Below are 24,077 nucleotides of genomic sequence, written 5' to 3' on the forward strand. Positions count from 1 at the left end.
AGAAAAGAATAATAAAATAAACAAATATTTGCGGTAAAATTCAATGTTTACTAATCTAAAGTAAGAAACAAATGAAGACGTGCATTGTTTTTGTGAATATTAAATAGTATTGTAAATAAACATGTGTTGGCTTATTTTGTTTTTGTACCTAATAAGTCAAAAGTGCAGTGCGCAGAGCAGAAGCGATGCAACATATCAAATAGGTATGGACTTCAAATAACAAAACATTGATACAAAATATATTGTAAACTTTTTCTTTAAAAAAACGCTTTTAGCGGGTATATTCGAAGAAGAAGCTATCACTCAAAGGCTAGCATTCGACGATAGTATGAAAGATGCAAGCTTAGATGATTACAGACTGGAACCAATTATTATACCGCGTTCTAGACCGGATATTTATACAACATGGCGCGACGGTAAGTTCCAAATTCCAAATCCAAATCATTACACTTGTGTAAAAATAATATTACCATCACTATCATTATTCTTGAAAGAAACTGAGCTAAATTTAATTTACATGCGTAATGGGAATTAACTTTTATGATTAGCAGAATATTCAGAAATTCGCCTTCCTTATTAGATCATTCGAATTAAATTCCAGCTAAATTTTTTATCAAAGCTTTAGTAAAACTAACTCTTGATCGTAGCGAATAATAATCATACATATACCCTTAAAAAGGTACATAGGATTGTATTTTTATAAACATTTTCCTTTTGTTTTAGTATGTTCAAACAAAATGATGCAACCAATAGCTATAGTTGGACCACAAAGTCCATTTAAAAATACAGCAGTACTTGATCAGTGCTTTATTTCTAAAATCCCATATTTACAAGCTACCTGGCAGCCTCCAGAGATCGAATATATATTTGAAAATGATTCAACAATAGTCGATAACAGCACCGAAACTGAAATGCATGAAGATGCAGTCGAATATAAAAAAAATATCATTAATTTCTATCCTGACAGTGATGAAATTTCTACAGCGCATGCGGCATTGTTAAAATATTACAAATGGGAAAATTTCGCTGCACTTTATGAAGATGAATATGGTAAGATACTATAGTATTATTAATGAATTTTTATTATAACAAATTTTACAGAAACATGTTAATGTGTAAAAAGTATTTTAGAGTCTAATTGGTCATTCAGGCGAAAATAAAATCTAGAGTGTAATCTTACATATATATATAAAAGAAAGTCGTGTTAGTTACACTATTTATAACTCAAAAACGGCTGAATCAATTTGACTGAAAATTGGTGGGCAGGTAGCTTAGAACCAGGAAACGAGGAGTCGCGGCTAAAAGCTAGTTACAAATAACGAAAATCTTTTCAAGTCTTGAGAGCCAACAGTACTGTAATTGTCTATATTTTTCAGGGTTAATACGTATACAGAAAATTTTAGCAGAATACACAGACCAGTATCCAGTGACAATAAGAAAACTCGAACCCGATGGTGATAATTATAAAGTTAGTAAAAATATATCACGAAGTTGGTTCCCAAAATAACTACGAAAATAAATCGCTTTTTTTTTAAATTGCAGGTTTTCAAAGAGTTGCAAAACAGCCAAGAAACTCGATTCTTTATTGATTGTCACGTGGATAATGTTCTTAAGTACATGGATATTATAAACATGTTAAATTTAGATGATTTTTATCAGGTAAGAATTTTGTTTATAGCAGGAAACAGCATCAACTGAACCTTTTCCCCTTAAACAATATTTTTTTCTATTTTCTTCACATTTGACATTATCGTTTTTTGTTAACAAATTGTATTTTTCTTTTATTATTAATTTAATTTACTATTGTAATAATTTTTATCTTTATTTTCTTGCAGCATTATATTTTCGCTTCACTGGACACTTCGATCGTGGCTCACAAGCTCACTGACTACCGATGTAACATCACTTGGCTTAGTATCACAGATTATGACAAGTTAATAGACGCACAGCACTTTTTAGCACAGAGAGTTGAACGATGGGCTATCAACACAGTGTCACCTCCTGTCACTGACATGCCGGTATAAAAATATACATCTTTTTTCGCGAAAATAAACAATCAAAGAATCTGCTATCATTTAAACAGAATTTCTTTAAGATTAACTGTATTACTCCAAAAAATTACAGTTAGACTCTGTTTAGATAAACACGTATTTTAAACCGTTGTCCGTCAGTGATTTATATTAAGGACGTCAACGTGGTTATTAGAGAGTTTTACCTTTAAATATGTATCAACAAAACTTTTACTAATAAAGTATTTTGTTACACTTATTTGTCAAGATCGTATTTCGAAAGTCTACGCATAATCGTTTTTTCAATAATCATGATTTCTCGTAATGTCTAATATCAGTGTGTAGTAGAAGGGTCGACATTTGTTTAAGCTAAAATTTATTTGAAACATTGTCTAAGTTTATAATTAAATGTAACATTATCGTGAATTTCCCAAAAATATATCTAAAAAAACATATTATGGTGTTCCCTCTTATTCTTTTGGAAAGACACAGATGATGTTTTAAACAGATGTTTCGGCAGTGAAAACTCGCGGTTATGATTTCCAGATAGAGGCGTTGCTTATAAATGACGTAGCAAATCATGTTGTTAAGGCTCTTAAAACTGTAGAAAAAACAACATCTATCCAAAAACCTCCAACATTCTCCTGCGATTCTGAAGATATATGGGAGCATGGTGGTTTGATGCAACAGGAAATTTTAAAGGTTACTTCTTTTCTAAACTATATTACTTATAATTTAATACTTTTTATGTATTACTTACAACAACGTTTAATTTTAATTCAAACATTACTCAGATTATAATAGTTCAATCCAAAATGAAAACAGCGATCAGTTATTCACTAACCTTATTTGATTAAAATTCCAGACGAAAACAACCGGAGTTTCTGGAAACATTGAGTTTAATGAAATGGGTAAAAGAACAAATTATCTTCTACACGTCAACGAAATATATCTAAGAAAAAGACAAACAATAGGTAATTGGGAGTCCTCTTCGGGAGAAAATATAATAGAGGACCGGCCGGATGCCGATAACATTGTTAATCAGCAAACTAGAAAACATTTCTACGTAAGTATAGTATACTTGAAGCACACAAAAAATCACAATTCAATAATTCTTCATTCGATACAGTATATTTTATAAATTATTGCTTTTTTAATATAAAATATCACTTGCGTGGATGGATGGATGAATCGATATCGTTAGAAGATATTTAAAAGACTTCTTCCAGAGGACTTAAGAGACTGATACTAAACATTTCTAATAAATCAATATAGTACATGACTTTGAACTGCTATCAGAAATGTTAAAATACATTTACCCATTACAAATACGAACGTAGAATACTTTATTATTATTTCAAATAAATTATTACTTGAAAAATTTTGTGTTTGTAATTTTGACGTAAATCTCTTAATCACTCGATTCCTCGAAATAATTTTATATAGCTTTGCTTTATTTGATATGTTTTGTAAAATTCGTATCCTTAGGTAATATCTCGTAAAGCTAAGCCTTACTTTTATGAAAAAGAAAAATGCACAACACTTGAATGTGAAGAAGAAGACGACGGTGAAAGATACGAAGGTTTCTCAGTTGACCTCGTTAAGCAAATCTTTGAAACACTAAAGAAAGAAAATTTTAACTATACGTATTCATTTAAATATGATACAGATTATATTTATGGTCAATATGATAAAGAAAAAAAGAAATGGAATGGCTTAATTGGAGATTTGTTGGATAAGGTTAGTGAAATAATTAAGACCTGATTAAAATTCGCTCTTTTATAATTTGATGACAATGATATTCACAGAAAGCTGATTTAGCGGTTTGTGATTTGACAATAACAGAAGAAAGGAAGAAAGTCGTCGACTTCTCTGTACCTTTCATGAGTTTGGGAATAAGTATTTTGTACGTTCAAGAGAAGAAAGTGGACCCAGGAATGTTTTCATTTCTAAATCCTTATACATTTGAAGTCTGGATGTATATAGCGACAGCATATTGCGTTGTCTCTATCGTTCTATTTGTTTGTTCGAGGTAACAATTTGAATTCCTAATTAATATTTTAAATGTCATTAATTAACCATAAATATATCTCTGTTCCACCGGTTCTTTTCTAATCGATGGTGATACGCAAATTTACAAAAATCGCACGTAGAAAACTATTTTAATCGCTTCAATCTTATCCATGTTACACCAATAGAGTTACTTATGCGAGGCTTGTTTAATTTTCATCAAAATATTGATTAAATCTTAATATCACAAATGAATAGATCTATTCAAATATCAGTTACTTATCATTCTTTATAAATCACTAATTTATTTACTGAAACGATTAGATAAACATAAATTATATTTATCAGAATATCACCAGCTGATTGGGAAAATCCGCAACCGTGTGATAAAGATCCTGAGGAATTGGAAAACATTTGGAATTTCAAAAATTGCGCTTGGCTCACAATGGGCTCTATAATGACGCAAGGATGTGATATTTTACCTAAGTATACATTTTTTATATTATACAAGAAACCATGACAGAACATGTTCCTTGTTTTTTTTTCGGATATTTATGGAATACTCAAAGTATTCTTTCTTCTAGCTAATGAGCATTGTACAAAATAAGGGTAAATAAGAAACGTGGTATGTGGTGTTTATATAGTAATTCTATGCTTCGAAAGATGTTACCTTCCTCATATATTAAAGATATGATTTAAATATTAGTTAATAGTTAATATATCTCATTATTCTTATATACTCATTATTTCTTCAAAAAATTTTATGTTTAATTTCACATTAAAACACTTATTCCATTTTTCTCTAGAGCTATAGGCACAAGATGGGTTTGTTCAATGTGGTGGTTCTTCGCAGTGATAGTTTGTCAGACATATATTGCTCAACTATCAGCCTCTATGACATCTGCGTTAGAGAACGAACCAATTAATAGCGTCGAAGATTTGGCAACTCAAAACAAAATCCTCTATGGTGCTATAGATGGTGGATCTACATTGGGATTTTTCAAGGTAAATAAAATAACAATGACCGAACTTAAAGAACATACAAATGTCAAAATAAAAACAAAAGAACTTACGTTAATTGAAGAAAAATTAAATTTACAGAATTCAAAAGACAAGATGTATCAAAGGATGTACGAGAACATGAACGCAAATAAAGTAGTTTTAGTAAATAATAATGACGAAGGAGAAAAGAGAGTAATCAATGGCAAAGGGAAATATGCTTTCTTTATGGAATCTGTAACTATCGAATATAAATTAAGACGAAATTGTGAATTAAAGAAAGTGGGTGGTGAATTAGATTCTAAAGATTATGGTATAGCTATGCCTGCAAGTAAGAAGTTTTTGTCACAGAATTTCCTTTAAATAACTCCTTTAAATAAAAAATGTAACAAAACTATTTTCCTTACAGATTCGCCTTTTAGAACAGATATTAATAGAGCTATTCTAAAGTTAAAGGAATCCAATGCTTTAGATAAAATTAAAAGAAAATGGTGGGAAAATAAGTATGGTGCTAAATCATGTAACGTAAGTACATTATTATTCACAACTGTTGGCTTACTAAAGCTCTTGTTAACCTTAATTTAATTAGATTTACGATTTTAAATACTTCAGCAAGAGGAAGATAAGAATGATGTAGAGGGAGATTTGGAGATAAAAAATTTGATTGGAGCGTTCCTCGTACTAATCGGCGGACTTGTCTTAGCGTTGTTTATAACGGCAGCAGAATTTATGAACGAAGTCAGAAATATCGTTGTTCGTGAAAGGGTATGTACACTTTTAAAGAATTCTGTATTGGAAAATGTTTTAATAATTTGTACTAATGAAATTAATTATTATGTTTTCTAACTGATTACGGTATTTCCAGGTGACACACAAGGAAGTATTCATCAAAGAACTTAAAGCTTCATTGAATTTCTTCCAACTGCAGAAGCCCGTGCTGCGTAACCCCAGCCGCGCGCCCTCTGCTGCCTCCTCTTTGCAGACCGTAAACAAAGAACGTGCTAATGGCATCGACAACTTTCTTGATCTCGAAAGAGAACCTCGCTAGACTTACAACCTACTTGTTCACAAAATATTCCAAAAACATTTCGACATTAAAATTTTCGTAATATTTTGATTTTGATAATATATAAAAGAAGTCACATATTAATGCAAACACTAAATAAATGTACCAATTTCATTTAGGATTTTGTTTCAAATGTATAATAGTCAATTAAATGAGCGTCGGTGGCTCAGGAGAGCGTCGGTGGCTCAGGGGTTAAGCACTCGACTTGCAATCTGCAGGTCCTGGGTTCGAATCCCGCATTGTACTACTGTGTTTTCGATTTTCGATTTACATATGTACATTTGTCCGACGTTCTTACGGTGAAGGAAAACATCGTGATGCAACCTGCACATATCTGAGAAGAAATTCAATGATATGTGTGAAGTCAACCAACCCGCACTTGGCCAGCGTGGTTGACTATGGCCTAGTCACCCCTAACTTAGGGTAGGCTCCGAGCCCCTCGGTGGGGACGTATAGTGAGCTGATGATGATGTATAATACCTATAATAATAATAATAATAATAATATCCCAGTACCTGAATCTCTAAACGCGACAATATCAAAAAACAACATCTACGAGTATACGTACACCTCGAATAATTTGCTACTGTCGTCGTTGGAGTGATTAATGTAAAATCAATTATCGGTTGATATTTCGGTTCGCATAAACGATGAAACGTACTTCTGGTTACGTAAACGCCTAATAACGCTTTTATTATTTTTTTAGTATAAGGTGAAAAACGATTAACGAATCGACCGCTGCCCATAGACATCTGTATTTACAGATGCCTACCTTTAATCGACAGAAGGGAAAAGCACTCTCTGTTCTTCATAGCGAATTAAAGGGATGATTTTATGTATTTTTACAAGCAATAGAAACTCTTGATAACAAATTAATGTGATTTTTTATGGTAATATGTCCAAATGTCATGACTAATCCCAAGTAAACAACACATTTTGCCGTAAAATGCGAGTTTAAAAGCTTTATGTATCAACAAATATGAGTTGCTAAAAAGAATATAAGAAAGTACCTAAAATATTTAGGTTATGTATTCACAGTTCGAAATACAAAATTGCAAAGCTTTGTTTACCGATTCCTTTTCATAAAAGAACAAAACAATGAACGATAATGATTGTAATAAATAAATAATTATCAGTTAATTCTTATTTGATTGTTAATGATAAGTCTCAATCATTTTTTTATCTACAATTAAAATGTATTATCTCTTGGAATTGATTACTTTTATCCAGTTCTTTGTATACTTTGAAGAGATTGTGAAATTTTCTTCTTTCAATAGTATAGATTTCTGGATTTCATTCTTTATACTAGCTGTCGCACGCGACTTCGTCCGCGCGGAATTTAAAAAAATAATTAGTAGCCTATGTGTTCTTCCAGACTTTGTTCTACCTCTATGTCAAATTTCATCGGGATCTTTTGAGGCGTTCTGCATATTACCTACCTATATATACCTTCTGACAAACATCCATCCATCCATCCATATATATATACATACATCTAAACATTCGCATTTATAATATTAATAAGATTTTTAGTTTATCTAATTCATTCTTTAATCTACGTTAAAACAAACATAACTGTGATTTTTTAATATGTTTTATGATAATTACGCTGGCAAAAATTTGACGACAATTATTTGATAGCGTCTTCACTGAATTTCTATTGCTAATGCGTTATGATGTCCATATTAAAAATTGTTAATTTAATTGTTATTTAAATTATTACCGTCAAATGATTATTTATCTAAAGTACGTATTAAAACAGTAGGCTAGTGATATAAAACAGTAATATGCGATAAAATTATCAAAAAATCACGTTACGTTTACGTCATTAAATTATAAACATAATTAATAACAATATAGGTAATGTATTGCAAATGCGTCATATGTTATGTTAAAAGTATTTAAAAATATCCCGACTTTGCTCGCTGTTAGAGATTTGCTTGCTGTTAGAGACAAAAAATTAAGGATTTCTCTCTCTTTCTGTGCGTCGTTTCCGCCTCTCCGTGAGTCGCGACCTTTCTTTCTGATCTTCTCTTTTATGGTCTACTCTGTGCGATCCCTTGCACAGTATTGTACATTTTTTCATATTATAAAGGTGGCAAACAAGCCAGTGAACACCTGAATTCACCAAAATTCCTTGTCAGAGAAAGGTAAGAAAAGAAAGAACTACAATACGGCCTCCGGCACACACACATATTGTTGTCTGGTTTGGAACACGGTGCAGTTCATCGTATTTCGTAAAGGGTGGAAAAACAATACTAAAGCATACGTGCTTACATATGTACATACATATTTTGAAAAGGTTTACTTCCTATAAATCTGACAACCCGGAAGATTTTAAAAGAGTTATTCTTGAAAACATACATAGACAGAAACCGAATTTATATTAGACTTTAACTAGCTGCCGCCCGTGTCTCCGTCTGCGCGGAGTAAAATAACTTAATAAAGGTATGAAAAATAGATAATAGCCGTTTCTTAGACCTACTGAACATGCATATAAAATTTCATAAAAATCGGTCAAGCCGTTTTGGCTGAGTATGGTAACTAAAATTATGACACGAGAATTTTATATATAAGAAGCTGCGATAATATCTGTCTCGTGTTTTATCAAAATTACACGCGAGAGCCGGTCTTCCAGCTGATATGTTAACAGAGAGTTCTATTAATGGATTCCAATGACCGTTTGTGACTGGCAGACACAAAGGCACGATGATTCACATAACGTGAAGTGAACAGTTGCTTGCTTGTGTTCAATTGTAGCAAAAGAATGCCAAATCTGTTGCTTGTAGTGAGCCAGTGGCGCGTGGGCCACCGATCGATATGGTCGTTGCGTGGGTAGCTGCGGTAGTGCTCGCCGCAACCGCGCTTGGCGCTACTATTGCGCGTAAGTTTTTTTTTACACTTTCAAATTTTTTTTTTATTTCGCTTAATTTTATAATTACTATTTTAATCGCGATTCTTATCGAATTGTATTGCTTTTATCTTGCATAACATCGACCCACCCGTAAAAGGAACGGACGCGTTTAAACTAACGTATTATTCACATACATTTGTTATGTCATCACAATTACATAATTAGTGTTGCAATCGACTCTAAACGATTTAGCCTCAAACGTTAGGAACACGTATAAAATAGACAATTTTTTTTTTTAACAATATTAAACACAAAGTTAAGTGCAAAAAATCTATTTCGTGATTCAAATCTGACAATATAACTGGCCAAAGTGTCAACTTGTAAAAAAATATTAACACACATATCTACTAATTTACATTATACAATTGTATGTTATACTCTTCCAGGTATGACCTATAGGTGAGTACTACAATGATACATATCTTCGTACACAATTAACAACACAACATTTCACAATGCAATTATTTCATGGAGTGTGAATTTTGGATGCATTTTTGCAATAAATTAAATACAATTGAATTAATTAACGTATTTGCAATAGTTTAAACTACCTGTCATTTTTTTTATTAATTTAGAAAATGTACAAAAATCATAACCATGCTTTAAATAAATGTCAAGTGAAAAATCGAAGCTAGCGTAAGTATGAAATAATAAAAAAACAGTTTTCCAATCAAATGAGAAGAAAAAAGCATTCTGATGAATCCAATACAATTTCAGTGCGAGTAATACCTCTGCGAACGCCGTCGTCTCAAACTTTCATAAACTCAAGTCGAATTGTGAGGAACTTACAACGTGTATGTACGTAGATATATGTTCAAAAGGGAAGCACTAATTTGGTGATAGGTTGCACTAATGCATCTTCAATTATTAACAATTAGATCTAATATTGGGTGTTGGTTTAAAAACATTCGTCTACGCAAGATGCGTAAAAAACTTATAGAATATGTATAAATTTACTCAAAATAGAATTGTAACAATGTTTCAAGTAAGATTTTGGTTTTAATTAACAATCACAGTTTTGTTGTAAAATTAGTTCAGTTAGTTCGGTAAAGGCTTTAATCACGTAATATATAAATCAACTTCCCGTTAATTTAATGAAATCTGTGATAATATTTACTATTAGTTTATGTCGATACTAACACGTAATAATTATAGCAATAATATATTGTGAAAATATTTCTCTTACCACCGATATACAAAGTACAGTCATGTTTGCTATGTTATTTAATAATAAAATACTGTACCGTTTGCGGTTATGTCATATTATTTATTTTAAACGAATAACTATATTGAATTCTTAAACAATTCGTAGATAATAACATGAAATGTGACAGTGACAAAAGCGTAATGTACAAAATTACAGTCGTGTCACTGACCATAAAGTGAATATCCTGTACTTTGATAAAAAAAAATAAGTTCTGACCCACGCGTTGATGCTTTAACTTCTCTCTTTATGCGCATTAAAAGTAATGAATCAATTTCACCGACAAAAGAAATATTTCTTTGAATTATAGTTGACGCGAGGTTATAGTAAAATTTAAAATGCGGGCGAATTTTTTTAAATTGCAATCAAGCACTTTATTAGCCACTTTGTTTTTCGTCTGTCGATTGCACTACTTTTAATATTTTAAGCTTGTATTGTTTACAGCACAAATCTAATTATGTTTCCAAATTCAACACATAATTCAATATTTCAGCGACAGAAAAACAATTGCTAGAGAAATCGAGTTGCGGGAGAGTTTGGGTGACAATCCATTCGCCTGCGATCAGATTGGCCGGCGGAGGGGAAATACTGGATGCTATTGAACTTAACTGGGACTTTGCCGATTGCCACGACGCACCTGGACAAGTGAGTAACTAGAACTCATGTTTCCACCTAAAATAATAAAAGCTGCTGACTGTGAGCAGACTGCGTTTATTCTCTGCGAGTACGTTATGCGTAATGTTAGCGTCAGGGCGAAGTGAACTGAATTTGAATGCGAACAGTACAAATAACACTAGGTCTCGGTGGGAGGGTCAGTTAGAATACGCATTTAAACTGCGAATGCACGAAATCGTGAATTGCTACTGCCAAATAATAAAAATAATAAACTTTTTTTTTTTAATAAATAAGCTAGTGCTTGACTATGACCCCGCCATCAGGTTGTCAAGAGGTTATGTGACTGAAACATGGTACGCGCTAGTTTAGTAACATTTTATGTCAAACACCTCCCTTTTTCTGTCTATAAAAAAAACAATAATTTTTGGACAAACTGTATGAACTTAAATATTCGTGTTCTTCAAATGTAATAATACAACATACATATTATCGCGAACGTAATACATGCAGTAGGATGTCCGTTCACCTGACGACCACAATTTAAACGCGGTAGGCGTTTAATTTACACTCATAAATCAGATAACTACCGCGTTTTCCACACGACATTGTTTTCCACGTCATCCACGTAACATCGTAATGCACATATGATAATAAATACCTACTGGTACATCATGTAACTTAGCTAGAGCCCATGAAGTTATAACCCCCTTAAAAGATTTTATGCGTTAAAAGTACAAATATTTCCAATGATTACTTGATAAAAATAAATGTTCGAAATTATTTACGAAAACGACAACTTGTTCTAATCAAACTAACCATGATCACGGAATTCCGCTTTTGTCTAATTCTAAAATTACGTTCTTCAATCGTTTTCCTTTTTTATTTGACTTATGAATTACTGCCATGAGTCAATTTATTTTTATTTTAAATTTCACGTGTTAACGCGTCCCCGAAACCGACGTGCGTTTATGCGTAAATGTATAAATGTAGAAGAAGCAAGTATCTTGACTGCTTCAAATGAAGGGCCGGCGTCTCTATCTACCCTTCCAGGATACGGTCGTAAATTATTCGTTGTTTCACGCGTTGACATCTTAAATTATCTTAAAAAATATAATTTGTGAGGTATATGTTTAAAAAAACAATACTGTCTTTTAGAATACATTTACCGATTACCGATAACGTTTAAATATAGTTGTAAATTCAAAAGTTTTATCACGTGTAGTATCACGTGTTTCGCAACATTAATAAATGTCTTACAAGCTATTGTATGCAGATTACAACTGAAAGAGTCAATCCACTACCTTGTATGCTAGTAACTATTGCTCGTGTGTATCGCAAGCCCCACGTGAGTTCCATTGACGACCTATTTTTATATCACGATCACTCGTTCCCTTTCAAACGAATTATTACGAAACTAGATAATAGTGGGAATACGAATAGAACGTAGCCAGGATATGTCATCAGTGCTCGAAAGCAATTACTGGTCAATTACCCTAGTATACTATTTCTAAAATTACGTATAGGAATGTGTTAATGTTAACCATGTATTTAAACTGCTGAAACCCATAGAAAAACATTGTTTTGAAGTGGAAACTCAGAGTGTAACCACACTTTATAGAACTATTTCTCACATTATTTTCACGGTTATGTAAAAATAAGCTAAATTATATCACTGTCCTTAGTTAATTTACTAGATACTCATTTAGAAGACAATGCAAATGGCAGAAATTAAATCAGTATAACGAACCTAATCGTAGCTCCATCTAATTGTAGTTAATTAGTGAAGGATAGCACGCATTAGTTATCGCCTGTCCACTTTCTCTTGAAGGCATCCGCCATAATCAGATGGTAAGTTTGAGGTACTGGCTCGTTCAAATCTATGTCGTATTATAGGCTAGAAAGTTTGTAGTTACTCATCGATTTCGTTCCTTCGTGCTAATTTTGTTTAATTATATTTAATAAGATGTCTATCTACGTGTATTTTTCAAGGATCTAAATGAAAACGTTTATGTGAATTTTAGAAAAACTATTAATGTGTACTTTTCAGTACAAAATAATGATATTTTACATTTTCCCTCTTACAGATTGGTCTTTTTGATCATCAACCTGGTACGTGGAATGATGCGTTAGTTTTCTACCCGATAGAGTCACCGCAAGGTCGCATCGTGACGAAGACATCTCTGGGAGCGAGCACATTGCCTGCTGGTTGGAACACCGGCGCTGGTGCTAAAGGACCACACTGTCTATGGCCTTGGGTCGGCGCCGGACAATCAAAAGACAATGCCGAAATCAAGGCGTATAACTGCTTGAAGATACAACCAACATGGATGGAAGATAACGCGTAAAAATACTTTTTCTATTTTGCATTCAATAATTATTGTAAAAAATTGCAAAATTATTTGCCCTTTCATGTAAAATAATTTTTAATACTGGTTCAATGAACTATGCTGATCTTACGGTTTTTTACACCTTTTAATTGCATATGAAATATGAACAAAAGCAAAAATCAGAAATAGGAATTAATATAAGCATTTGTTGACTTGAACTGCAACTCTATATTCGTAGAGAAATGCTCTCGTGCTGTAATTTTCTATGAAAACATTTGAGGTTTACACTTTTCAATACTACTCAGAGCACGCTACACTTCCACGTTCGGCGTAGTGATTTATAGACTGTGGCCTCAATTAACTTAATGAATATTAATAACGATACTGCTCTTCCCTTACATAACCGAAAATACATACATGTTGTATACTTACCATAGTTATATGTTTACTATATAACTTGAGCATATGGCACAACAAAAATCATACACATTTTTTCACAACGTGTGAAACCAAAATTTAGTGAAAAGTTGGTTGGTTCTTCCTTAAATAAGAAATTGACAGACTGCTGGGATCAATATTTTAAAAATTGCATTCTAAAAAATCGGTCAAACGCAAACTCCTCACTTATCGTTGCTTTCTGAGACCAAAATTCTTGTATAAAACGTTATGTTATCTTTATTTTGTCAAAGATAATGAGAGGGATGACTATATGTTGTATACAGAGATATTGGTAACAGAAACCAACGATCAGTCATTGTTTAACATAATTTTGAGAAGCGAGAAAGTTTGTTATTTAAATAGGCACTTACTCATCAATTCGAATGAAGTGTGACTTGTTTAATAGTGAGGTCTTAAATATCTACAAAAGCATTGATAAATCTTCAAGTATTACTTAATAATAAAACTAATTGCAGAGCTAAGATCAACAAGCTCCGGATCGGTCATTTGGTGCTACCAGGCGCACATAATGCGGGCGCATGGAGCTTCGACACGGAAATCAGCAGTGTGACCAGAGACAATTTCGTCCTCTGCCAGGACCGCTCCATCTGGGCGCAGCTCGTCCACGGCATCAGATACTTGGACTTTAGGATAGGATACTATGAATTTTATACGGATAAAGATGAAAGGTGCGTAAAGTAATCTTCATTTTCAATGGTTAATTTTTAAGACTCATCACTCCTTGTCAATGATGGATTATTTAACGTTGGATAAATGGATAGGGCCTTTAATGATGAATTGTATAAAACTATTGTTCCAATATTGTTAACCTCATAATTAATTAGAATACTCCAACTTTAGTTCCATACAGAGTTAGGTAATTCCGGTATTGTTTATTTCAATGATACGAGCCGACACTGGTATTAGCCAAACTACTAACACTAGAATAATATTAAAGACATCGTTTGAAATGGAATCAAAGAATTTGAAACAATGTTGGCAAGGTTCCAAATTTAGCTTACACTCAATTACACATGAAATTGGTGTATACAACAATTTTGGTAGCTGCTTCACGTTGAATTGTTTTTTAAAATGGACAATCGATTGTTACAACAGATAAAATGTAAAATTGCATAACGTTCATTCAAACTTATGTTAAAAAGTAGATGTATTGCTAAAAATTAAGTAAGTTGAAAAGAATAGAACAAAAAGAAGTACTAATTTTAATTTTTTATGATTATTAATGTTGTACCTCAAGAAGCCTTAATTTCGACTTTGTTGCTAATTATAACCAAATGTTTGTAATAAACTTTTTATTAAATTAAAGCCATTTTTATAAAAAATTACCGTTAGTAAAAAAGCAGACATTTACATGCAGATCTAGAAAATGTAAAAAACAATTTCTAGCATCTTTTTGTATCAATGTAGTACTATTTAGACGATTGCAGAATGCGGTGCGTTGATTAGCGGTCTCCGCTCGTTTCCGGAGACGTTGCATAAGATAGTTACGTAGTTCAACCTACATACAATGAATGTCTATGTAAACATCAATTCGTTTTTCAGATACTGGTTAAATCACAACTTAATACGAGTCCGTCCTTTGGCGCCCTTACTGAAGGAAATTAGAGCTTTCTTAGATGCCACTAACGAGGTAATAAATTATTTTGGTAATTTATTTTTTATCTGTAAATAATAAGCAAGAATATTTAGGGTAAGGAGGCTAATTTGCAACACGAGATTCGAAGTTAGGATTATTAAACAAAATTTCACGAAAGTTCACAAATATCTCAAAATAAGATTACAAAATTTAATTGTGAAGTGATTACAAAGTGTGCGAACCTGTGTGTAAAGATCATATGCCTCTAATTAGTTTTCACAAAATTCGTATATTTTTATGAACGCGTTTCTGTTGATAATAAACGCGTAAGAAGTTTTTTGGCCTTTAGGTCAAAAAATTCACAGTTTACGTTTATTTTTATAGAAATTCGTTGCAATTGGATAACTGTGATTCTTACGGACATAGTTTAGTTATTGCCGTAAACTGATTCTTTGTATTTTAAATTAGGTTGTCTTTCTGGACGCACACCACTTCCCAGTGGGGTTCTACGAGCAGGACGGCAGCCCAATACGCAGTGTGCACGCTGGCTTGTTGGATCTAGTGAAGCGTGAACTGGGTCCGCACCTCGCACATGCGCAGCAACTGGGCACCGGCCCAGGCACCCGGGGACCCACGCTGCAGTCTCTTATCAACGCTAACAAGCGTCTGCTGTTTAGTTACGTCGATCATGCTGTTGTTACAGGTAATATAAATTAAAACGCAAAATGTTGGCAAAGTTCTTGAATGAGAAAGGAAATTTTAAACTAGAGTACATAATACAGTTGTAATAATAGGTATAATCCCCAAATTAGAGGTATAATTGTAAAATGTGCATACTTTCCCTTACCTCTTAGCCTGACGTTATTTATTTGTCATGCCAAAACTTGTTTAATCATATTTTTAGTACATATAAAAATAAATAGTATAATACATACGTATATAGTAATAAAGCGCAATCACATATGTTAAGATTTCATAATCTTATATATTTGCCAGTTCCCAAAGTTTTCGAATCAATTGGAAATAAACAGTACTGTGTAAGTTCTTTATAAATCCAAGTAAACAGTTCAATCAATAAAGTACTCCTTATATTAAAGTACGAGAAAAATAGAATATTAGATGAATGAAATGAATGTGGGATTTCTTTTCACAAACATGTTGATCACATATTTCCGAATAAAACTATATACATATATATATATATATAATATTATCATACACTCTACATATCATATTTCTGCGGAACACAAAATTTTTTAGTTGATCTTTCAATTTCTTATAAGTAAACAAAGCTGACTTAATATGCGAGTAGTTTATATTAGTCAATTATATCAAAGCGAAACATATAAATAAGTATAACAAACGGTACGGAAGGTGCTAAGACGTAATTTATTTATTTATTTGTTTATTTCTAGGAAGACCAACAGCCATTTTTACAAAGTAGGTAAGACAGTAGTTAATACAAACATAGCCAATAATAGGTCCTCACAAATAGAAGCAATTTAAACAATTCTTTTGCGCGAACAAAAATATAAAAATACAAACAAAAAGTCAAAAGAAAAGCACAAGAAATGCTCACATTAATATAAAGAGATTATAAAATTTAATCATTCAGATTTAATATTCAGATCATTAATATGAAGATTTCACAAAACAGTAGATATCTTGTCTAAAAAGGTTGGCCACCTCTGGTCTAGACTATTCAATTACAATCATAGAGACAATAACATTGGAATGTAACATCATTCTAAGCACATATAACTTGAGAGAATTCTCCTGGCGATGTTTATTTTATATCAGATTTAAATTATAAAGCAACATAAAGGACTTGTTAAGAAATACATACTAGTTATAAAATGTTTATCTAGAATTAAAACGTGATCGCGACTTTGTCAGCGCGAAAAAATGTGGCCTATAATATGCATGCATTACTGTTACATACAGACATTACAATTTTATTGATAAATGTATTGAATTAAATTTGAATTTTGGGACACGCTGTATGTAGATTCAATATTTTAGTACAAAACTTAATTATGGCTTATTATTAATTTCTTACACGGTGGCAATATTATCGATGGTCAAGAAAATGTGCTCACACAGTTCCCCGTATCTTTAGGTATCTTTTCAGTCTCGTTTTCATAAAAAAAACAACGACGGAAATAGCTTATGTCAATTATAGGATCTAAAGTAATTTCCATTTCATAAATTAATGAGTATATTAAAATATTAAAAATCAATGTATCAGTTAAATTTTGAAAGGGACTAGTAACGTACTAAAAACTTTAGTATTAAGGTCGTCTTCCGGTATATTTAAACTTAAAGAGTGACTAAACTCAAGAGTTTTCGAAAACTTAGCTCTACTGGGGTTTACTCTAAGCACGTTAAGATCATAACTTTATGCCCAAGCGGCCTAAAAACAGCTTCGTCAGTAACTTCAGATACATTATTAGAGTTACGTGACCTTTCCTTTTGAACACATATTTTAAAAAGTTATTACACAAAAAGTTATATCATATCAGTGCATTATTTAAACTTTCTTTTATTTTGTTATCAAAACTTGTCATAAATTAATTATTAAGCTTATTTTTGATCAATTTCGTATTATTTAATAATACTAGTAATATTTTTCAATCTTCTAGATTATTCTTTTATTAATTACATTCGAGGAAAATTATTGTTTCACAGAGATTACTTAACATATTGGATGCTTATTACTTTATTGTTAAGTCTGCTGCTATCGGTCTGCCTATGCTAGGCTGAATAAATTAATGAAAGCTTTCCAAGAATTTTTAATTATTCGAAAATTAACGCCGATTGCTTCTTATATTGACTGTACTTTGTTTTGTTTACGTATTTTACATGTTATTTCTTTGTTTTTTTCAGAAAACAGATGGCTGTGGCCGATCCTACCTCACCTATGGGCAAATACGAACAGTCCCACTCTCTTATTCGAGTACTTAGATGATGCTATACCGTCATCACCACAACCACATGCGCTCTCACCATTATTCTCAGCTATGGCACAAACGACACCAACAGTACTAGATATTCTCCTGCTTCGCGGGTCACTGCGAGCGAATGCTGAAGCTGTTAATAAAGTAGTAACCAGTCGACTGTACAACCAATGGCGACGTCACGCTAACATAATCTCAACAGACTTCTTCCTAGGCAACGATGTCATCGACCTATCGATAGCACTTAGCTCAGAACGAGGAGCTCGATTATGACGAAGTGAAACAGCTCTACGGGTAAATAGGTCGATTTGAGGTCGCTCGTTAGCAAGCCGCCTCGCAATTTGTTCTGTTCACACCGCACAGATTTATCTAGTTTAATAATGATCGCATTCAATGCTACACTGCCATACTTTCCATTGGGGATACTATAGTGAGATATTTTGTAAGTTCTATTTAGAAATGAACATATCATATATTCCGGAACAGAAGTTTACAAGCTTCATACTCTAAGACTACAGGGACTGCAGTTTCAAAAGCTCATCTTGTATCAAACTTATGTATTGACACGCGATGTTTCTAGTTCCGTAGTCATTAAGAAAATTATAGAGGTTCAAAAATTAACAGAAAAAGCGCAGCAAAGATCAATATATGAAAAGAAACTCACGACTATTGTTTGTATTCCAAATGTAAGTCATTGCGACTATGATATAATAAACTTATCGGACACTAAATATTCAATACTTACCATAATGAAAATGCGCATTTTCGAGTTTTGGGACTTCTGCTCAGCAAGGATGTTTTTTGTACATATGTAAATTACGGTATTATATAAGAATACATCGATTGTTAGACACCAAAGGTATAAATAAAAACATTATTTAAAAATATCTTCTTTTTACTTATTCAAATAAGCATACCACTAATATTAATAAATAGTACCTAAACATTAAAAATACTTGTACTTGTAATAAACGAGGTAGATTTACAGTGCGTTTGCACTAAAATTGTATAGTGAAGGCCCGTGTCAGGTGTGCGGCGCTAGGAGCGGCAGGAGCTCAGCGCGGCTCATGCGTGCTAGCTGGCGCGCGTCTAGTCCCATGGCGGCGGCCGCACCGCGCACATCCAACCCGAAGCTCTGCAGCAGCGCCGCCAGCGCCACCTCCTCGCCCGTGCGCGGGTCCCGCAGCCGCGGACACGATCCGTTGCACTGCGGCCACGAACACCGCTCAATTAGCCTTCGCGGCGCGCACCGCACCCTCTCACGGGTACCTCTCTCCAACCGACGCTCCCAGCATGAGATCGCTTGAGGCAGCGTCACGCCAGAGACGTTGATCGCCAGCCACTCGGGCCGAGCCAGTGCACCGTGAGCTATGCAGGCCGGTGCGAACGTCGATCTGACCGTCTTCAGGCTGGACCGCAACGCCGCTCCCGTCTGATGCACGTCGTCCCACTGAGCGCGTGTCCGGGGCGCGCGAACCCCTTCCGCCGTCAGTTGCGCGGAATCGAACAGATATTGAAACACAAATAGAGGCGTTCGTATGTAAGGGTATAAGCGATATCCGAAGTAACATAGCCATGGCTTTTCGGAAAACTCGCGTACACAAGAAGTTGGCGGAGAACCACGCCAATACGAGTGTCCTAATCTGGCAACTGCGTCCGTCGAAAACGAGCGTCGACCTTTTGCTGGTCGATCAAGGAACCAGCCCGAATCGGCGATCGCAGCGACTCGCACCCCATGCGGTCTGAGTGCCCTTCTAATAGCATCCGCGTTCAGCATCACTCCAGCTCCACCGGCGCTAGATCCGACGAGCAGCAGTCGTCCTGCCAGACCAAGTTTAAGAAGGTCGGCCAGCACCGAGCGGACTATGAGACGGCCGGCGAAAATAAAACTACCGTTCACCGCTGTGAGTCGAGTACCGGCCCACATGTCGCTAGAGCAGTACGGCAACAGGACATGATTGGAGGCGTGCCACAGCGGGTTGGCAGTGGGATCAGCGGAGAGCAGCGCAGGCGGCCGGCGCGCTCGCGGCCAGCGCGCAGAAGACATGAGGCCGGGCCGGCGCCGCCAGCGCGCTGCACACGACGCCTCGTCCCAGCAGTAACCGCCGCCCTCCAGATACACCACCCAGTGCTGACTGTTGCTGCCGCGCCGAAAATAAAACCTGAAATATAACACATAATATCTATTTTATAAAAAAATGGCACTAATGGTTTGCATCGAATGTGAACTAGATTTTAGGGCCTTTGAGAAGGCATCAACAGCTAAACGGTAAACGAGAACCCAAAACGCTAAACTTTTTTGTGCCAAACTTGAGCTTGAATGTATAGTGACATTGTATAATTTTGATATTGAATAAAAGCATATAGTTACCCGGCCGGCGAGCCATCGTTGCAGGTGAGCGAGGAGTTGGCAAGCCGCGCCAGCCGCAGACCCTCGCGCCGCGCCGCACATTCGCTGCTGACGCACAGTACAACCTGAGTATCAATGAAAAACAAATACAGAGTTAGTATTATTTTCCGGTAGAATCCTTCGAAATCCCTTCCCCTCATTTGCAGAATTGAAAAAAGGTATAAGCTAAAAAAAGTTGTACAGACGAGTTGTAATGATCTAAGAATCTAAGGTTTATCGTAAATATTAAGCCGAGATGCAAGCCACTTCCTAGCCTTATCATCATAGCTTCTAAAGAGTAACCATTAAAGCAACATGAAGTGTATTTTTTTATTAAGCGGTACACTCAAAGTGATGTTTTTTCTGTTTATTTCACGAACGCGTTCTTCATGCGAGTGCATTATTAAGTCACATTCCCCGAGCGATGCGACCAATATGAATAATTCAATTTTATGATCGCGGCTTCTCTTTACTTACAATAAATAAAATAAACACGATAAAATTGTGTGTTTACAATAAAACTACGTCTCTGTAATCTGTTAAATAAATGTAATTTGTTTCTTTAATTTGTCCTCTTCTTTTTTCTATAAAAATAATCGGGCACTTTGGAAGCATTTTAAAATGATTGAACTAAATCATATTTGTAGTTGATTTGAACTGAAATGATTTGGCATCAATTTGAAGGTGTTTCCTGAATTCAATCATCTCCACACAGAAGCCAGGCGTGAAGCGAAAGTAATTCCGCATTTCATTTGATAAGTTGACGTTTCGGAGGCCTAATTTTAGTCTTATTTCCCTTCCCATCCTTTCCTTATACAAAAAAGGGTACGGTATAGATTCGTATTCACTTCGCCAGAAACTTTTACAACGTAAATCGATTGTCTTCTATTTTCGGTCAAAAAACCAAAATAACTTTATCTTTCTCAATTACATTATGTCTAATTTTTAAACAACCATTTATAAACATAAGCCAAAAATTCTATACTCTGATAGCGGAATTACAAGCCTAGATATCGCTGTTTTCGTATAACACCCGACAAATGTTTTACAAAATATTTAGCTGGTTTGCGTGCAAAGGCACCATAACAAATTCCCCTCTAAACCTACTTTTTGTAAATTAATTTTAAACGAAGTGTGAACTCCTAATACATCCAATTTATGTTTAACTTAAAACAACTTTAACTAGGTAGGAACTTGAATAGCTAGATAGGAAGTTTAATGCAAGCTAGTAGTATACGGAGAAACTAGTTAAGTAAGTTTAAATTTCTTCTTTTAAATTCCAAAAAATAGACACGCAAATATTTATTTTGGAGTAAAATATCAATGTATTGACACGATAAGACAGAATCAACAAAAACACGCGCGACATTAAAAAACAAACACAGTCTGCAAACAAATACCTAGTTCACTTTTGTCACATAAATTCACTTAAATAATTTACTCTAAAACTTAGTACTTTCCTCATATCCTAGAAATTATCATCACCAAATTTTTCAGACATCAAAACAAAAATAAATCACTATTAAAAAAATAGTATGCGTACACATATGGTCCATGCGAGGCGAGAGATGCGCAGAAGCGCGGTCATCGCGGCGGCTGCGCCTGCGCGCCCCGGTATCTCGCACACCCCATACCTCGTGACGTCACTGCGCGCACAGTAGCCACCGAATAAAGGCTGTATTTATGCCGGGGACGGAGCCGCCGTACGACTCGTGGCGCGGCGTCCGACCGAATAAAGGTAAAGAGTGGCGGGCGCTCGTTTGTGCGCCAGGAGCGGCTCCGGCGGCGAGATCAAAGGCGGCGCGGATCAAAGGCGCCGCCGCGCGATCGGCATCCGTCATTATTATTATGCAAGCATTACGGAGCGCGTGAGTCGGGCGCGAGGGCGCGAGGGCCACGCGAGCGAGCCAGGCTGCCGCTGCCGTGCCTGTGCCCTCGGGATTCTGCGCCCGCGCACACCGGCCACGCGTTTTGCACCTCGTTTCACTTTAATAACTCCTTTTGGCAAACATCTGTGGGACGCGTCAAGTCCCGCCCACCGGCCCGTTTGATCTTCTAATTTATATCTACATTCTAATGAGTTCAGTACACTCTATACCATACTTACAAGTTTCGAAAAGCGAACCTTTTGAAGTGAATTTTGCTTTGATCAATTTGATATTTTATACAACAAAGTTATAGCTATCTTGTTGATCAATATGTATCGTTAATCAGAAAGAAATTAGTCGATGTCAGTAACTTTACATCCCAGAAAACAATTGAGATAAAACTATTTACGATACACCTACATATATGTAATTTTGATTAAAATTATTTACGATACACCTTTGTATCTTTGTGGTAAACGCGAAATTAGGATCTACCTGCTTCATGCAATAAAGGCTATAAATTTATTGTATCAATTTTATAAAAACGTTATAAACATAAACAAACATTAGAAGTGCCATTCTTCGTGTAAAGATGACGTCATACATAAATAGTTAATACAAATAACACGTTTTCAATAATTATGTCGATTGCAATGTAAACCTTTCTAATGAATCCTAATAGAGCATTTAGTACCTATGCACGACTGTTAAACGCCAAGGTTCATGCTCTAAAGGACATGCCACATGAGTGGAACGGTGTCGCGACATAGGTACTATTACCGTAAAAAGAATTACTGCAACAAGGTACATACGTCAAAAGAACGAGCAGGCCAGTAACACCTTGGTGTCTTATATGTCTCAATATATTAAAGCATTAAAGTTAAACTCTTTTGTCATAGAAACAGTGATTGCAGAACATTATGACCCTACAACTACTCTGCGATTGTGTTGTCTTGGTAAAGGTCATGTGGCTGTCAGACGATGATACGCCGCCTATATGACATCTATCTAAGTTGCCCAGATAATAATACCAATGTATCATGAATAATTCAAGAACTTGTTTATCGCATAAACATTGCATTTTAATGACATTGTTTATCAATATATTATTAATAAATTTAATGTTGTTACAAACAAGAAAATCGAACAGCCTACAACAAATAAACATAATGTTTTAATAACTTTGATTATTATTATCATATGTTTGTAGTTACCTGTCTTAATTGGAAGGTATGTAATTCCCTTTCGCAATAATTGTTTTCTTTTGTGTATTACGACATGCTTCCTATCAGCGTTTCTTTTTCTCATAAGAAATATTACATTTGATATAGAAGACAATTTTGTTGCGAAGTGTCGTTCGATGTGCACTGAGCTAAGTAGAATATAATTGACTTGCGGCACGGACCTTCAAAGCCTGTACCTGCCTGTAAAAATGCCATCTAAAGGCAAGCCGGCACAATGAGCCCTTTGACAGTCGGTACCTACCTTTATGATGCCGCCTCTGATACATGATACGAGGCAGGCTCATTAAATTTGTTTTATTGACTACCGGCATAGCATCTAGCGGCCGGACGATAAATCAGGACGTCTGAAAGAAGAGGCGACGCCGACGCCGCCGCTACAAGCAGAGCGGAAGAATTAGCCATTAAGATCATTCAAAATCTTCACGGCTTATTATTCAATC

The 24,077-nt window shown here is 34.7% G+C and overlaps 3 protein-coding genes across 5 annotated transcripts; 2 read left to right on the forward strand and 1 right to left on the reverse strand.

Annotated features, from left to right (window-relative positions):
* Nucleotides 1-28: 28 nt before the first annotated feature.
* On the forward strand, nt 29-6,184 carry LOC106713563 (glutamate receptor ionotropic, kainate 2-like). Its single transcript, XM_045679919.1, has 16 exons — nt 29-203; nt 276-416; nt 724-1,050; nt 1,377-1,468; nt 1,543-1,659; nt 1,836-2,018; nt 2,556-2,711; nt 2,875-3,075; nt 3,498-3,749; nt 3,818-4,041; nt 4,368-4,505; nt 4,826-5,024; nt 5,121-5,349; nt 5,428-5,543; nt 5,631-5,783; nt 5,884-6,184. Exons 1-16 carry the CDS (start codon nt 122-124, stop codon nt 6,064-6,066), a joined length of 2,793 nt encoding a protein of 930 aa, XP_045535875.1. The 5' UTR covers nt 29-121; the 3' UTR covers nt 6,067-6,184.
* A 2,475-nt stretch (nt 6,185-8,659) lies between these two features.
* Nucleotides 8,660-18,989, forward strand: LOC106713569 (PI-PLC X domain-containing protein 1). 3 transcript variants are annotated; one of them, XM_045679910.1, is made up of 9 exons: nt 8,660-8,968; nt 9,385-9,397; nt 9,716-9,792; nt 10,696-10,847; nt 12,902-13,158; nt 14,059-14,271; nt 15,146-15,233; nt 15,648-15,882; nt 18,066-18,989. In XM_045679910.1, exons 1-9 carry the CDS (start codon nt 8,905-8,907, stop codon nt 18,407-18,409), a joined length of 1,443 nt encoding a protein of 480 aa, XP_045535866.1. In that variant the 5' UTR covers nt 8,660-8,904; the 3' UTR covers nt 18,410-18,989. The 3 variants fall into 3 exon arrangements, with proteins under 3 accessions (XP_045535866.1, XP_045535867.1, XP_045535868.1); XM_045679911.1 differs by lacking the exon at nt 9,385-9,397 and having other exon boundaries at nt 8,661-8,968; nt 9,716-9,796; XM_045679912.1 differs by lacking the exons at nt 9,385-9,397; nt 9,716-9,792 and having other exon boundaries at nt 8,666-8,968.
* Nucleotides 18,990-19,033: 44 nt separating this feature from the next.
* Nucleotides 19,034-22,244, reverse strand: LOC106713936 (palmitoleoyl-protein carboxylesterase NOTUM). The gene is made up of 3 exons (XM_014506842.2): nt 22,069-22,244; nt 20,508-20,611; nt 19,034-20,298 (listed from the first exon to the last, which is right to left on the reverse strand). The coding sequence occupies exons 1-3, from the start codon at nt 22,111-22,113 to the stop codon at nt 19,161-19,163; spliced, it is 1,287 nt and encodes a 428-aa protein (XP_014362328.2). The 5' UTR covers nt 22,114-22,244; the 3' UTR covers nt 19,034-19,160.
* Between the last annotated feature and the right edge of the window lie 1,833 nt (nt 22,245-24,077).

Source organism: Papilio machaon, chromosome 11 (genome assembly GCF_912999745.1).
Source record: "Papilio machaon chromosome 11, ilPapMach1.1, whole genome shotgun sequence".
In the NCBI taxonomy this organism is placed as follows: domain Eukaryota; kingdom Metazoa; phylum Arthropoda; class Insecta; order Lepidoptera; family Papilionidae; genus Papilio; species Papilio machaon.